This window comes from Stigmatopora nigra, chromosome 12 (assembly GCF_051989575.1).
Source record: "Stigmatopora nigra isolate UIUO_SnigA chromosome 12, RoL_Snig_1.1, whole genome shotgun sequence".
In the NCBI taxonomy this organism is placed as follows: domain Eukaryota; kingdom Metazoa; phylum Chordata; class Actinopteri; order Syngnathiformes; family Syngnathidae; genus Stigmatopora; species Stigmatopora nigra.
In genome coordinates, this window is record NC_135519.1 from 14,168,504 (window position 1) to 14,185,847 (window position 17,344).

General features: G+C 44.3%; 1 protein-coding gene across 2 annotated transcripts; it reads right to left on the reverse strand.

The window, feature by feature from the left end:
• Positions 1 to 10,773: 10,773 nt before the first annotated feature.
• Positions 10,774 to 17,132, reverse strand: LOC144205250 (coiled-coil domain-containing protein 172-like). Of its 2 annotated transcripts, none has more exons than XM_077729484.1 (9): positions 16,984 to 17,132; positions 15,937 to 16,038; positions 15,768 to 15,844; positions 14,179 to 14,295; positions 13,958 to 14,111; positions 13,784 to 13,885; positions 13,609 to 13,711; positions 11,360 to 11,447; positions 10,774 to 11,237 (listed from the first exon to the last, which is right to left on the reverse strand). In XM_077729484.1, the coding sequence occupies exons 2-9, from the start codon at positions 16,019 to 16,021 to the stop codon at positions 11,205 to 11,207; spliced, it is 759 nt and encodes a 252-aa protein (XP_077585610.1). In that variant the 5' UTR covers positions 16,022 to 16,038; positions 16,984 to 17,132; the 3' UTR covers positions 10,774 to 11,204. The 2 variants fall into 2 exon arrangements, with proteins under 2 accessions (XP_077585610.1, XP_077585609.1); XM_077729483.1 differs by having other exon boundaries at positions 10,774 to 11,240; positions 16,984 to 17,131.
• Positions 17,133 to 17,344: the final 212 nt, after the last annotated feature.

A 17,344-nucleotide genomic window follows, 5' to 3' on the forward strand; every position in this document is an offset into this window, starting at 1 on the left:
GCGCGAGTTTGCGGATGCTCACCTTTCGGCGGCGTGGACGGACGGCGCTACGCGGCCAATCGGCTCGGACTACAATTTGGCCAGGTTGTTAATGTGCTCTTATGATATCACGTTCAATCAGAACGGTTTTTAGTTCTTCCAATCTCAGTTATGTTTTTTATTTTAATGCTGGAAAGAAGTATATTGATGTGTAGTATGAATATAACCATGGCCTCACGGGGAGTTGCATTACTTAGTGTATAGTGTGTTAACAAAAATATATACATATATTACATTAGAGTTTGAATTTTCATTCGTTTTCAATTTTTTTAGACTAAAGGGAAGGCAATGAGTTGTTTGATAAGATAACATTACAAAATGGTTTTGGACATTACGACGCGGTCGTTTTCCAAAAGGGTTTATTTTGAGAGCTTATCGGCAGGCGAGGAATTGAATTCCCCCAAAAACTTCCCTTTTCCTTCAAACCTGGACAAGTGGCACAGAGCGGCCGATAATCCCGTTAGCCGGCTAATCGGCGTCCGAGCGCGGTCGGATGGGGCGAGAGGCCGACGGGACGCGGCCGAGAGGCGTGGGCCCGCCGGGGAGGGGTCGGCGGATCCATTAGCCATTATCATGTGGGGGCTCTCCGGGATTAGCGCGGATCAAGCCGGGGAGCGGTGCGGAAAGGGAAAAGAATAACGACTTAGCCTGATATCCCGTTGGCTTTGCGCCAGAGCGTCCCGCTCGCCGTGCGGTTATTAGGCCGGCGGAAAAAGACGTCCTCCCCGCGCTCTCCTCCGTGACGGTAATTGAAAAGCAGATGAAGTCGCTTAATGCATTTGCTGTCGGGGAAAAAGACTTTGCCGGACGGCCAGAGCTCCCAAACCCCCCCCCCTACAGATCTTTGGAGCGCGAATGGGATTTCCCAGAAGAAGCCGCGGTCGGAAGTAGCCATCGATCGGCCGATGGATCAATTAGAGCTCCCGCCGTTAGTCCATTCCCAGGCCCGATGACGACGGCCCGTGCCTTGGTCCGATGGAGCCAAACAAGCCACAACGTGGTCGAGAAGTATCCAAAGCAAAGTCTCAACGTTTTGCTAAAAACAATAAGGATGAATGCAAAAGACAAAAGGACGAATGGAAAGGAGACTAAAGGTCCCGCCCTGTTGCCACCACACCACGCTATACAGTATCCCGTTGTGTCAATTTGCAAGCAAATCTCTGTCATTAACTTGCGTACTAAATTGGATGGAAATTCACCTTTTAAAATGGCCGACAAGAGTTGTATCAATATTCATTATTGTGGAGTACAACACAAATTGAAATAAATGACGTTTAAATTCACGATGTTGTCCGATAATTTTGTGTATGGTTTAACAAGAGCGCTATGCTATAATAGACTAATGCGTATTGATACTTCTGAAAGGATCAAATAGCAATTATTTTGCTGCAGAGAAAAAAAAGGACATTGATCTGTATAATAAGGAAATGTATTCCTGCTCATACGTGCACAGGGATGAGACGGGCTAATTGAATTAGCATCCACACTAGGATGACTGACAGTCGGCACAGAGCGCCTTCACGGTCAAAGCGCTAACAGTCCAAGCTACAAATTGTTCCAATTCGTGGAAATTTGTCTCAACAACCGTCTTTACTTTGGCCCAAACGGACAATTTAGCCATTTGGCAAAAGGGCGCACAAGAACAGACACCGACCGTGGCGTCAGATGCCCGCAAAGAATTTCCACCAAGACGGCGGCGGGCGGGCGTGCGGGCAGCGCGGCTTCACGGGGAAGCGGCCACATCTGTGCTCGGCGTGCTAATGTAGCCGCGCGCCAGAAAATGGCGAGGGCGGCAAAGTAGGAAGAGGGAGTCGAAGGCGCGCCGTGTCACTTATTAAAGATGATTATGTTACATGTGACGCAGTCTCAGATTTATCATTTGGATATTGCTGTGCGTTTCTTGGACGTGCTCCTTTTTTCTACAAGGCCGTCATCATTCTCAAAGGCCAGTGACGCAACAGTGCCATCTATGGGGGGGAACTCTCAAGCCGTCAGGCGGCGGCGACGGCAACGGCCATTGCTTCAAGCGCTTCCATTTTACGAGCGGAATTAAACGGGCACGTCTCCCAAAAGAATATTTTGCCTCCATGAGGAAGGCAACGGTCCATTGAGCCACAAAGATGGAAACCATTTCTTGTTTGTTGGTTTGAGCAATAACATTTGCTCCCCAAAATGTCCCAGTGGGTGTGGACATGTGCCATTTCAACATCCTAATAGGCTGCCGCAGGATATGTAACTCCTAGCTATTACCTTTTTACGACTCAAAAACAGGATAGTTGGACATTATTGTTATTAAAATGAGAAAATTAGCCCTAAAAGGAAGAGTAGGAATGCAGGTTTAATATTTGACCAGTAAAAAGGTGTGTAAAAATGCTTGATTGCAACGTGAATGCTGGATATTTTGCTGTTGAAAAAGCACTTAAAGGCAGAAGCCACCACTATTTTTCCTTCCCTTGGGAGCAATTGGCCACGCTGGGAGGAAATATTTTGGCACAATAGCGCAACAATTTGTCCGAGCAAAATCGTCGGCTTGCCGGGAAACTTTTAGCTTTCTGGCAAAAAATACAAAATGGTGCCAAAGGGTGTCATTAAGTCTGGAAAATGTTATGTTTGTCCAAAGAAAGAGCTCAAGCAGTTACCGTCCGTCGAAGGCTGAGGCGCCACCGTATTTAGCCGACGGCAATTGGGTGACGCCCCTCCGTTTCAGTTGGCACCCGCTCGATGTGACTTAATGGACGGCGTCTTTACGAAGGCGTGGGTTGCTTTTGCTCGGCCAAGCGCTCTAATTGCCAGCAAGGCTTATTGGTCACGCCGCCGATTTATCGAGCCGCAGATGACTGCTGCGTATCGGCAGACGCGGGAGAGGGGAGACGGGGCTTGGGCTTCCCGGCGGGTGGGCGTCAGAACAAAATGGCGCAAGACGGGCGTACAGGTGTGCTTGGAGTAGGAGGAAAAAGAGCCTATGAGACGAGAGAGAGAGAGATGTGGACCCCCCGCGGGCTTTCGCCTTTGAGTTTTTTCTTTCCTCGGCTGGCAACGTGACAAACACAATGCGCATTGGCCGGCCCGAAGAAGCTGTTTAACAATAAGTGCTCGGGGCTTGAAGGCTTGCAAAGAACGATACAGAATGAGGGGACGTAGTCTTCCCGGTCGGTGCCTATCGATTCAAAACGTCAGAGAAATCAAAAAGTACTGCCTTGAAAGTAGTACTCTGTCACGCATTTGTTCTCGTCTTTTGTGCAGGATGACTAATATGAGGAGTTGTTGCAATATGCCATTATTTGAAAGAGCAGGTATTGAGTTAGCGATTTGCACATAAAAGCACAGAAAATGTTAAAAATATAGACAAAGTGACCCAACAGAAAGCGAAAGCCTTACTACCCTAAGCCCAGAGTCCCCCAAATGCAAGAATGGTGGCGCCGTCACAAGATGGACAAGGACGGTCTTTGAACAAACTTTTATCGGGGATCTAATGAACGACGACACCTCCTCTTCTCCGTTCAAACGGATCGGACATGTATCGCGGACCTGGTTCCTATCGGTAAGGCGAGCACCCCCCGCCCGGTCTATTTAGCGTTCGGACGGCATTAATATTCATTCCAAGTGCCCGCTTTTCCCACCCGCGCCGAGCCCGTTTGGAATTTGATTCCACACACGCTGCCAAGTCACGTTGTCGGAACGACATAAAAATGAAAGGCTAGAGGGCGGCGGCGGCGGTAATTGTGTTGATCAGCGGGAAAGTGTGGCGGCACATGGCGGTTGTTAGTCGGGGACGGACACACAGACACACCAGCAGATGGCCAAACAAACATTGGGCGGCCGCGGGGCCCGTTCACACCCAGATGACGACAACTGGAGCGTTTCCACGCCGATAAATAAACGCCGTGTGCTCCTGAAACACACACACACACACACACACCAATGTGGACACGCCAACAACAAAAAAATGCCAGACAAACAAAACAAACTGTGGCTACTTCATGAACAGACTGTCATGTCTACTTTGGAATGACATGGATTGCCTGTGACACTTTTCATCGATAACAATTTGCCAAAAGTTGCCGTCCACTATGATTTGTTGTTCAGAGTTTTGACTCTCACGAGAACTGAAATAGAAAATGACGTGTATACTTTTATCCTCAAAAGTAGAAGAAAAACGCAATGTCATTCCAATGCCACTTGATTCATTTTTACTTTGTGATCTGTTTACAATGTTTTGACCATTCTGGGCTTACACAAGGGCTTCAAATATTTTCAAAGTATCAGCTCCTTTCGAAATATTTTCTCGTACAAAACCCGAGCGGCTCAACTTCAAATATATTTCCTTTAAAAAAAAACAATGGCAGGCAAAGAGTGACCCTTAAATTTTGGTCCGGCAAAATGACATAAGGAACACTTACGCTATTTCTTACATTTGGTCCAAGAGGTACGTATCAGAAAAAGTGTTCATCAATACAAATTATGGGTGTTGAAAAATGAGGGCCAAGGTGAAATCATCTGGCCCGGGTCGCCATTTTGTGGCGCGTATAACACGTGTTCTTTATAGCTCTCTCTCTAATAATACTTCCCTTTACAAGCTTATCGTAAGCAGAGCGCTTCTTTCATCATAAACAATCAATTCCGGCAGTTATTTTCAAGTCAACGTCCTGATTCGATTGGCAAAGCGAGGACGCGAGCGCGTAGTCGCCGGAGGCTGTGCGAGCTAGCCAGCCAGCCAGCAGACGCGCGTCGGCCAGCTACAAACAATATTTATTAATTGCCTCGTCGTCAAGCGCCAGCCGTCCGGAACGCCATGGCTTATCGCAAAAGAAGTCACAAACGGGCGACTTTGAAAGCCAGTCTTTGAAATGTGATGTACTGATAGAACAATTACAGAAAAAAGGCTGAGCTCCGTTTTTATGCGGATTACATCTTCAAGTTTTTCCTTTTTCTCCCAAAAAAATAGGGATCGGTTTTGAATTTAACACTAAAAAGTTGTTACGATCACGTCATGAGCTACGACTAGGAATTAGTTTCCATCCTCACGCTGATAATAATTCAACGTAGATGTTTTTGTGAGGCCCACATATTTTTTACCATTCAGCGCAGTGGCAATTTGAAACAATGTCCTATTCAGAATAGATTGATCAGAAAAAAATTACACATCACAACAACCAGCAAGTATTAACATTTTGCAGACTTTGGGCCATTCTATTTTGCTACACTCTCTCCCCTGGCTCCTCCCGGTCAAACCGAATAGGCCGGCCATTGGCGCCCGAGCGAGAGCTTTTATCCCTAGCCGGCCGGCACCAGTAGGCTGAATAGCGCCGTGGTCCGTTTCCACACGGCGGGCAATCCATCAGCCACGTTTGCGCGCACCATCCATAATGACGTCAAGTGGAGGTGCCCGGCCGGGGAGATCCGCCGGGGCCAGGCGAGAGAGAGACGGGGGCAATGCGGCTTTCGCTGCAAATTTGTCCACTGATAAAGCGGACGATTTTTCTTCCATTTGCCCAAGGAGTAGCTACCAAAAAAATAAGCATTTTGCATGGCGGGGGCGGCGTGAATGAATTGGAAAAAAAAAAGAAAAAGAAAGCATAAAAAGACAAGTGGCGACCCGTTGTCTGTTGCGGAGCAGATTGATGCGGCTAATGCGCGCTAAAAGCTTTCCGCCGCACTCCTCTCCGTGAAACATTTGCCTGCCCGGCCGGCCGGCCGGCCGGCCTGCCGGCTCCCGCATCCTAAATGATGCGGCCCGCCCGCCTGTGCGCTGGTGGAATACTTGTGGCGCTTCTCCTTCTTCCCCCTCATTTCCACCCCAAGTGAAATACGGCTTTAATTTGCTCCTTTTATTCCGGCCTAAATGAATGCGACTTGAAGAAAGCCATCTAAGCTCGTAAACTTGACAGAGTAGCCTGGCTTTCCGGCTCAAATCATCTGCTTGTGGGTATTTTTTTTCTTTGGTTTGTTTTACTCCACCTTTGTTCGCCGTTTAACAATTATTTTTACGTTTTGAGCTTTCGCGGTCTAATGTATGATCCGTCTAATTACAAATATTTGAAATAATTGGGAATTACATTTTGGCAAACAAATAACATTTTATTTATAGGCTATACTGGCCAATAAAAGTTTCCAGCGAGAGCAATCGTGCTGGAATATGTAACAGATCACATCAAATACGAAATATCATCAAACCTGCACCATGTATGATGAGAAATGACTGACTTGAAGTGAATCATGACCGAAAATGTTAAAATGTCAAAGGCATACTGTTCAAACGCAGGTATCTCCCCCTTGATGACAAATTTATCACAATAAAATGTCAAATTCATTCCGGTAAAATGGGACGTTCCTTACAGAATTTTTCAGTCCTTTACAAATAAGTTCATTTCTTTCCCGTACTGCTTATCCTCACCAAGGGGGCCGGGGTGCTGGAGCTTATCCCGACAAGACATTATGCTGCGAACCGGCTTTGGCATCTGACAGTGAGAGAACAAAGGGGCCACTTTGTTTTCCTCCGTCGATCCCGAATGTGCCGGGTTTAAAAAATGATTGAGGGCTGCAAAGAAGTCAATTTACACTCTGATCTCCTTCAGCTCGGAAGTGAAAAATAAATAAAAAAAGAGTTTGAGTAGTTGGGAGTATAGGTGGTAAACAAAGAGCAGAAAAAAGCTATTTGCATCTTGTAAATATTTGATCCATTAATAGCTTGCGCCATCTGCCGCAAACTGGGAGTGCCGCTGCGCACGCTTGTAATTCGCCGCAGGCTCGTCTGGATTATCTACTCACGGCCATCAACCACTTAATCACGCCGCTCACGTTCTATGCAATTCATGACAGAAAGAAAAGGGAAATAAGTCTTCCGCGTCTAAATGGATCGGACTTCTCGCTCCAAGAATTAATACAGTCTGAGTTCTACAAGAAACACGGGGTTTATATTGAAACTGCAAAGGATCTTACTTGATATCATCTTTAGTGACCCTGACATGCTGCAATAAGTACAAGAATTGACCCCGAAATGGCAAAAGCAAGAGCAGGTGACCCAGAATTGCCGGCAGATGAATCGCCCGGTCCCTCCGCGCAGAATAGTTATTTAGAATAAGTCACGGATGATATTAGAAATGAAAGCGTGAATTTCCTAAAAATAAATAACAGATGACTTTCTAATGTAGGGCTGCAAAATTAGCCCAGACTGAGTTACGGCACTACAAGAAAAGAGCGCCGAGGGCATCTGTCACCTCGCTTGGCTCCGACTTGACGGGATAAAAGTGGCAGGGAAACAAACACGGCGGCGGCACAAAAGCAAAAGGCAAAAAGTTCAACGGGGACGCTGGGAAAAGCACCACGAGTCTCCGGGGCGTTCGGATTCAAAAGGCAAAGAGACAATCGCGCCAGCGTTAACCAGCACTTTCTGTTGAAAGGCTCAATTATTGATGCGGCCGCTGATTGTCACGCATCCATAATGGATGGCACGGGTGGCCTTCTATAATTCAGACGGACTGCACCAGGGAGCCGACTGACGTTTGGACGCCTTGAGTTTACAGTGCGGGTCGACAGCACCACCATCAGGACGTCTTGTTGGCCGTGGTTCAAAGGCATCCAAAGAACGTCAAGGTCCTGATTTTCATTGACTTGCACCGAATAACCATAGTTTGATGATCATTCAGAATGGAGTCAATCAAATGGGTGGATTTACCAAATGTTCCAAAATGTCTATGCCTGTCCTAACACCTAGGTTCTGTCACCTTCCATTTTTCACGAATAAAACTTGGTTAAGTTGACTAAATAAAGATTTTACAATATAGTAGGCGTGGTGAAATCGCGGCTCTTTGCTTCTCATCATATTATCTATGTACTGTGGATGTTTGCCCCGTGGTTGATGTATTAATTCTGGCTGCTTTTAGTTGGGGGGGTTTAGTGTATGTTAAGGGTGAGCACTTACCTTGAAATGAACACATCAGTGTTTTGTGAGGGGAACAGTGTTGTGGTGAATATGGTTTTAGTTGGGGCGGGGGGGTGTGGGTGAACTTACCTTGAAATGAACACATCAGTGTTTTGTGAGGGGGATTAAGTGTGATATCGACTAAAATGGTTTTAATTGTGGGGGTTTGTCAGTCTGTTTAGGGGGGAGCACTTACTTTGAATTTAACACACTGTTGTTTTGTGAGGGGAACAAAGTTTTGTGGTGAATAATAGGGTTTTAATTGGGGGCTTTTGTTTGTTTATTAACTTGAAATGAACACATTATTGTTTGGGGAGGGGGAATAAAGTGTTGTGGTGAATAAGATGGCTTTAAATGTGGGGTTTTATGTGGGTCTGATTTGGCAGGGCACAAAGTGGTGTGGCTCTTAAGCTGGTAATTACATTTTGGGCAAAATACAATCAAGACAACCCTAACTCCCTGCATTTTAAGAATCGTGTTAAGTTTTCGGGAAGCAATTGCTGTATAATTATTGTAATTTGTAAATATTCCCCCGTGTTTCCGCAAATGCATCCTAGCAAATCTTAGAATCTTGGAAGAAAATGGGACTTACTCAGACTTCTGTCCTCTGCAAGTGTTCCCGAAGACCTTTTTCCTTATTTGCACCTCCATAATAAATCTTTGCCAACAAGATGTTTTCCTGGTGCATTGGCAAGGCATTATAGCCTTTTGTCATGTTTAGCGACCCCTGTAATATTACATTCAAACAGTTAGAAATTGAATTGAATTCAATAATAATAATAATAATAATCAGACATAGGCTTTGTCATCATCATTGACTCATCAAAAGCCTAAGCTGTGTATGACAGAATTGTCATGTAAATCAACATATATATAAGTAAATTTGTAAGATTGATAAGATATGTCGTATACATTGTACAATGAGATGCATTCCAGGTAAAGCCTGTGCGGGCAATTATGACATATGTTTACAAAACAGACAGGCTACCTTTCAATTCGCCACTGATGGCGCTCCGGAATCGAAGTAAAACAATAGGTTAGGAAGGGTGGGGGGAAAAATCCCAACAGAATGTTTGCAATATTGTAGTAGAATTTTTTGGGAGAAAATATAAATCATACATTTCACTTTACCTTGATGGATATTGTCTTGCTGGTGTATTGGCGTGGCATTGTATCTTTTTACAATCTTGAAGAACACCTGTAAAACTACTACATCAAAACACGGTTAGAAATACATCAAAGTAATAAATACAATACTCTATGTTGTAAACAAAATATACGGACCGTTTAATAGCAACACAGGCTAATCTTCGACTCGCTTCGTGACATGCTTTTAAATGTTGAGCTTCAACAGCATGTGTCAAAAGTTTTTCCAGCTATATTGGATATATCTACACATTAGCTGGTTCGGTTGACGGCATGAAAATGTACTTTTCCATGCAAAAAATAAATTTATAGCAAAAGAAACGTTTACCGCCGTATGAAGAAATGTAAATAATGTACTCACAGGGAAAATAGTTCCTCTCTGCTCGATATGAAGCCAAAACCAGTTAAATGGGAGTTTCATTCCAAGCCCTTAGGCACGGTCCAAGACCTTGAAGGGCATTGAAGGGCAGCCCTCATTGACTTAGCTTGAAATGAACACTATTTTTTTGTGAGGGGGACTGAGTGTGATATCGACTAAAATGGTTTTAATTGTGGGGGTTTGTGTGTGTCTGTTGAGAGTGAACACTTAGCTTGAAATGAACACATTATTGTTTTGTGAGGGAAAGAAAGTGTGAGTGACTAAAATGATTTTAATTGTGGGGATTTGTGTGTCTGTTAAGGGTGAACACTTAGCTTGAAATGAACACTATATATTTGTGAGGGGAAGAAAGTTTGATAGTGAATAAAATGGTTTTAATTGTGGGATTTTATGTCTGTTGAGGGGAAACTCTTAGCTCGAAATGAACACTATTTTTTTATGAGAGGGATTAAGTGTGATCTTGACTAAAATGGTTTTAATTGAGGGGGTTTGTGTGTGTCTGTTGAGGGTGAACACTTAGCTTGAAATGAACACATTGTTTTGTGAGGGGAACGTGTTGTGGTGAAGAATACTGTTTTCATTGGGGGGTTTTGTGGGTCTGTTGCGGGTGAACACTTATCTTGAAATTAACACTTACCTTGAAATGAACACTTACCTTGAAATGAACACTGTTGTTTTGTAAGGGGAACTTATGGTGAATTATGTGGTTCCAATTGTGGGGTCACTGCAGGGTGTGGCTCTTTGTCTCCCAGTTTGATTTTGTTTTGCACCTTGAGACTAACTTTTCGCCACTTCTGGTCTAAAGCAAGTTTCTGAATGTGCTCCGGCTATGAAACAGCAGGTGGCAGTGCAGTGCAGCATAAACCCTGAGAAGGAGGACGGTTTGTTATTCCACATAAGGAATCTGACCCAAATGTTGCACAGGAGCCAGCTGCAAGGTCCAAACTACTCTTGGATAAGAAAACTACTCATCAGAACATTTTGGACATTGTCCGATGTTTTCGCTGGGGTCAATGACGGTTGACTGTCGTTTCCAATGCAAAGGAGCCGAGCCAGGGGATTGCTCTCAACCTCAAGTTCCCCAGAACGGAGGTCTGGCGTGTGCCGCGGTGGCCCAAAGGCGCTTCTGCAAACCACTGTGCAACCATGTAAGTGCCACAGGTAGGTGAGAAGAAATAAAAGAAAGTTGGGGCAATATTTCTGGCCTCCCCAAGGGTTACGACTTTGCCTTTGTGAGAAGAAGCAGAGTGTTTGAAGAGTGCAGTCCGGCGACGGGATTCAGGTTAGATTGGAGGTCCATCGATGATTTAATTGTAGCAGACGACCTGAGCTTCTTTACATTCATATTAAGCTTCTTTTTGAATTTTCTCACACAGAGACAGTGATATGGACTTTGTTAGCGATGTTTTTGAAGGTGAATTTAAAGACTATGTGTAATTTTGTGTGCAAAAATTAGACTTAGCTCATCATTTTGGACGATGTGTAAAGGCAATCAGGCTTTTCATGAATCTACTCAAAAATGGTGGCTCAAAATCTCTTGCCTATAACAAGGGCCACCATTAACAGTTTAAGTAAACTAGTTTGTCCATTTATGAAGAGTCCATTTAGTTCATCCCACCCATGAATGTAGGATTAAACTGATCCAGGGTTGGAGTTTGTGCATTCTTGCATGAGTATGTCACTTGCCTCTTAATCCTCAGAAACAAGGCGCCAATGGCCCTAATGCTGCTCTCCACCCTCGCGCCCGTCTATCTTCTTACGGCAAACACATGCAAAAGACAACGTGACTACTTAGTCTAAAAATAAGCACGAATGAGATTTGCGGAAGCCGGATCCCGGCTAATATAACAGCGATGACGAGACGGACTGCTTACATCTTGGAGGTGTTGTACTTCCATCTTGAGGGTCTCCAATAGAAGCTCCAGGTCTCCTTCTTCGTGCTTCTCCAGCTCCTTCCTAAGCCTGGATGAACATAAAGGGCACTTTAACTCTGGCTGCCGCGGACAAGCAAAAGACTGAAAGATTTGCTTCTGGTAAATCACCGTATAACAATATGGTTTCTGTACATTTGAGGTCAACCCCATGTTTCCTCATGCATAAGTAAATGGCTGCCATTGACGTACAATCCAAGTGCAACAAACTATGTTAACTCGCTGCCAACCCTGAGGACGTCTATCACCGTCAAAGGCACTAAATGAGTGTAAAAAGGTAAACAATTCTCAAAACGTACGATTGTGTTCTATTTGGCCGACGTAATTTCGCGCTCCAGCAAATGTTGGAAGGTTATATGGCACATTACACACCTCCATCTCTTCAATTGAAAAGACACAAAACACTTGGAGAAAGGGAGACACAATGGCATTTTTGCAAAGGGCAGCCCTCGCGTTTGTTTTCCGGGGCCATAAAATAACAGGCTTGTGGTCGGCGGAATAAGAATGATACGCTCCAGATTGCCATTTGCCATTGGTTATCTAACATTGGTTCACATTAGTCGTGTCCGGCGTAGCCCTTTAATCCCCCCCCTGTATGCCTTGGCGAGGGGAAAACAAAGTGCGGGCTGAACACATTTTTTCAAATGACTCCTGCACTCATTCATATTGACACGCATTCAATTTCCACCAGTCGATACGCGGGGGGGTAAAATACGGCTCTTAAAGAGGATTGATGGCCGGTGATCATAAGAACGAGGCCGGGCACATCCTCAGTACTTCCTGGGGGCCCATAAGGCCGGGGTGGGGGGGCAATGAAGCGGCCGTATTTAATGAGGCTGATGGATGAATGGGGCCACGGCGAGCACGCGGGTGATTTAGGTTCGGCTCGGGGGCGGCCGGCTCAACCAAAAGACGGCGCCCCGACAAAGACACGATTGGTCTTTGGCACGGCGTCCGGCGAAGACACTTTGATGGGATTATCGATAAAAGAGCATTTCTTTAGATTACAGATACAGTAGATTTGCGAGCGGCACAGGATACCATAAACTTGATAATTAGACTTGGGGAAGATTGGTTACAATGTGAAATTTACGTTAGATAAATCAAGGCAGATGCAAAAAATGCACTGCTACACACTAGGTCTAATTGAGAAAAAATGAAAGATACAAGAGAGTTGTGGTAAAAAATGATCCAGTTGAGATGATACATACCTTGCATAGGACAAAAGATACTTTGGTACAATAGATACGTTACATTCAGTGCAATAATTAGTCGCGGTCGATGTTATCTTAGCTAACCTTGTAGGTACAATAGATATGTTACTTTAGGTGCAATATACATTAAATATGATACCCAAAGTATGCAGATATGATACAGTAATTGCCCTCGGGCAAGGATCGGCTTTAGCAATATTAGCGAGGCTTCCTTTGTTCCCGGAAGTTTATTGATTTTCTGTCCTTATCGGAAAAAGGTGCATCAAGGCAACGTTGCAATGCATTTGTTCATCTATTAACATTATTGTTTTACTTTTTGTTTGTTAACCTTAAAAAATAAACATTTTTATTTTTACTCCTACTATTACCCTATAAACTTACCAAAGGCTATTTGGAGAGGGCTGTCTTTTGAAATACGCCATCTGGCGGGCCAAGACAGGTTTTATCTCTCCCATTATCCATAACGGATTCGGAGGGGACTTTTTCCCCGGCAGATCGCAGTGTTTTGCCGGGATTCGTGTATAACTTTGATTGTTTTTTTTGTTACAAAATTTTGCGAGTTACAATCAAATACGCTAGTTGAAACTGAACTACTAATTACAACAGTCGTCTCTCTCGGCTCCCTAAAAAACGGCAGCAGCCTTTGTCATTCTACCGACGTGAAATACACTTGAAAATCGAGGCAGCGAATCCGTGTTGGAGAGACAAGCCCAGGTAAGCCGGGCCACCGCCGGCGTCCCGCTGGCCCCATTTCCTTCGGAGCTGTGTTTAAAAGCCCATTTGGCGTAATTAACTTGTCGGAACACCGAGGCCCACCGTTGAGGTTGTTGGCTTTTTGACAACTGAATAAGGAGGCGTTCAGACTGAAGCTTTTAACGAGAATGCCACACAATGTGAGAGCTTTTCAATTATAAACCTTAGCAGAACCTTAACCCCATTTGGCATGGTTATTTTTTAACCCTCTTGGGCCAATCTCACGTGATCAAGGAGGCATCGGTGAAAGGCATTTGATGGGCCGCGTGGCTTTCGGCCCGCAACGCCACGGTTGTTTCCTTGGCTTGCTTCAGCTGGAGCAGAACATCTAAATAAAACAAAGGTTTGGAATTCCACCTTTTGGGATGACGCGCGAGTCGTGTCGGTGTCGGTAGCTCACCTGCGTGGATGCCTTTGAGGGCCTGCAATTCAAGATGGAGACTCCTCTTCTGTGTCAGCAAATCACTCATGTACCGGTTGCTTTGGATCATTTCCTCCATTTCTGGGTTTAAAAGGGGGAAGGTCACGGAACGCCCGGAACCCGCGGGTACATTGGACACGTTAGAGAGCTGACCTTTGTGTAGTGAGTCCACCTCCGCGCTCAAGTTGAGGACCTCCGTGTTCGTTTGACTGTCCGTCCCGGCGCAGAGACTGAATTCGGCGTTGAAGCTGGAGATCTCCCGCAGGAACTCTCGCTCCTCATATTTCAATGCGCTTTTCTTCTCGGCCTGTCGTGCGAGGTCAGCACACCGTGAGCTACCCACGTTTCCAACCTATCGGGCGGTAGGAACTCACCAGCCGCCGTTGGAGGTCAGCCTCGTCGGCGAGGAGCTTTTGGGTTCTCTCGGTTATTTGCTCGGCGCATTTTTTCATCAAGTTCAGCTGAAGTTTTACCAGGGACAATCGCTGGTCCTTGAAGACCAAGAAACACAAAATGCAAGACATTTTTTCCAACTCTGTCTGCCAATGAAAATAAAATATGTCCATTTCATGAAAACTGGGAGGACTGGCTGTGAACGTTCATGTTTCAGAGCCAGTGGGTTAAAAGTGCAGCAATTACCCGTCAACAACACGATGATGGATTGATAGTGGCAACTTTACTTTCCAGAGGAACTTCATTAAACTTGTCTGCCCTGACATTTGCCACTTCTATTACTATTAGTATGAAATAAAAAAATGAATCAATTTTGAATCTTGCCGTTTGTCATCTTTCATGAAGCAAACGCTACCAGACCATGTACACATTTCATTATTGACCTGCGGCATCTTGTTTGATTCAAAAATCAATAAAGCTCTCTACTTGATGAAATCATCTGTGAAAATGCGTTGAGTAGCGGAGAAGGGGATGGCCGTTAACTTTAGCGCACGGAAAGGGGCGACGGAATGCCCGTGTCTGGTCGTAACTCAAGGCCGGGGTGTTTATTCTCTGGTGTGCTGTGATTACACTGCCCGCCACACAAGCAATTGAAAAGAACAAGTCTTGTTTTCTTTAAGGGGCTCTTCAAAGTTTTCTCAGGTCAACCTTCCTCCATCATCACAGGAGAAAGCTAGTTTATCTTCTTATATGGTCAGTGCGGGGGGGGGGGGGGGGGGGGGCAAATACCTTTTCCCACTGTGATTGGAAGACGCCTGGGGGTCCAGAAAATGAGCAAGCATGAGTGGGGAACTACAATCCCTAATTTGTTATGTCTTATTTTTATTGCACAGCACAACAACAAAAATACTTTTTAAATCATATTTTATTTTTTCTTTTCTTATCAAGTAAGGGTTTGTGTGTCATTGCGACTAAAGATGGAATTTAAAAAAAGATATAATTATTGGTAGACTGATAATTTTTTAATATTTTTTTTGTCATATCGCACAGGTTCATCAGTGAACATTGAAGTTATGTATTTTTAAACATTTCAGTTGGATGGACATTTGACTCATTGACTACCATACAAAGCTAATCCTCTTAAATTGATGAAGTGTTACTTTGTCGTTTTATTCCCTATCTTTTTAAAGCTGTGTCAACATTGTTGGACAGACAGACACGGCATCTCGCACCCGCACTTAGGGTCGTCGGCTAAAGTTATCCGGTGGAAATTAGCCATTGATTGGACGGCGCCGCTCGCCATCGATCCGCCGCCGCCGCCCTTATCTAAATAACCAGAGAGATTAAACGTTTTGGATCATAAAGCGGATCAGATGGTCAATATGCCATTGCGCTCGACTTGTGTAGATGCGTCACTCGACAGTCACACTTGATGACTCTTCATTGAGTAATACGTAAGTGGCGACCATTAGCACGTTTAGTTGATCCCGTTTGGGAACGAGTAAAGAGGAAAGCAGCGGGAAAATGGAGGATGAATCATTCCACAATCGTTTGATAAATATCCGTTTACCTTCAATTCAAGTTCTTCCGTGGTCTTCCGGTAGTTTTCCCTTGCAATGCTCAACTGTGACTCACATTCGGTTATGGCTACGCACATCAGAAAAATGTCATGGTAGATATGGGAGAAGACTAAATATGTCCTATGACTGGAACCACAAAGAGCAAAAAATATGACTCACCATCTTTTGAGTTTTGATACTGCTCATTCAAATGTTGTTGTTCTTCTCCAGGGAGGTTTTGGTGAAAAACTTTGTCCAAGCTCATGGTGGATGTGAGGAGTACTAAAGAATTTAAAAATAATAATAAGTCATACTCAGGGTGACAGGTTAACTGTAGGGCACAGAGTGAAATGTACGCTTTTCAGTGAAAACAATGTTGACATTTTGGAAGCACCAAGAAAACTAAAAAAAAAAAATTATTTGCTTGTGTGGTTCACTACAGATGCAAAACGCTAGCTCTGACTTTTACTTTCTCACTATCCAATCGTAGGGTAGTTGCTGAGGTTTCCGTACGACCGCTGGAAGGCCAAACAATTTAAAAAGTAATCATGAACTTAATATCATTAACATTCAGATACTGTTTCGGACAGAAAATAGAGGCCCCGTAATCTCGCTATTTAAATAAGAGTGTATAGAGAGTGAATAACTAAGTGATGGTCACTACACACAACGTAGCTATTATGCCACAACTAATGTTAATAAGCCAAAAAGCGAGCAGTCTTGCGCTAGATCGCCAATATTGCCTAAATATGACTTTAATGTTCTTTATATGAAAAACAATTCATTTGTGTCCATTTTTTGGACAAGCCGGGTTCCCGTCCAACCACGTTTTAACATGCTAGCTTAACGGAGCCCCAGGAAGGAGAAAAACCCCGAGTTCCCGTCCAACCACGTTTTAACATGCTAGCTTAACGGAGCCCCAGGAAGAAGAAAAAACCCGCATTGATAACAACTAAACAAAGAAAAACGGCCGTGACTAAAACTTGGGCACTTTTAGCCGATAAAGTCGTAACAAATAAAAGTCATATAGTAAAGTTGCAACACACGTTAGCATAAACAGTCCTTCGATTTTTGAACTTGCTAGCACGGGAAATACGTAATTTATTGATGCATTTTCAACCAGCGACGACCTTCAAAATAGCACAATTCTCCCTAAAACGCGAAGTATGTTGTTTTTCTGCCTCATTTTAAGTGTTAAGTGCAGACTTGGTAATAAACGTAACTCACCGGCGCCAGGTCGAACTTGCCAATTAGTGCCCCAGACACACAATGTCGTCACAGTTTTGCCAAGCCCACACGTCGTAATCAAATGTAAACTGTTGATGTTATCGTTTGAATGTAACCAATTGGATTGGTCGTCTGTTGTCGTCAAGGGCAATGAAACCTGATCACCCTAAAAGCCAGCCAACCCCTTCCAAGTGGGATTGATGACTCGTTGTGATTGGCACAGAATTTTGATTTTTTTTGTTGTTGTTGCTTTTGTTAACCCCTTGATGCCTGGATTTACATCTACGCAGTACACAAGGCAATGAAGGAATATGTAGGTACATCAAAAATGCTATATTTCCCAATTATATTGAACATAAAT

What these genes read in the sequence shown, in the direction of transcription:
- LOC144205250 (XM_077729483.1), bottom strand. Translation starts at nt 16,021, where the DNA reads ATGAGCTTGGACAAAGTTTTTCACCAAAACCTCCCTGGAGAAGAACAA. An exon ending in GGTGGACTCACTACACAAAG is followed by an intron (nt 13,886 to 13,957) that starts GTCAGCTCTCTA and finishes TTTTAAACCCAG; the next exon opens with AAATGGAGGAAATGATCCAA. An exon ending in ACCGATGCCTCCTTGATCAC is followed by an intron (nt 11,448 to 13,608) that starts GTGAGATTGGCC and finishes ATGTTCATCCAG; the next exon opens with GCTTAGGAAGGAGCTGGAGA.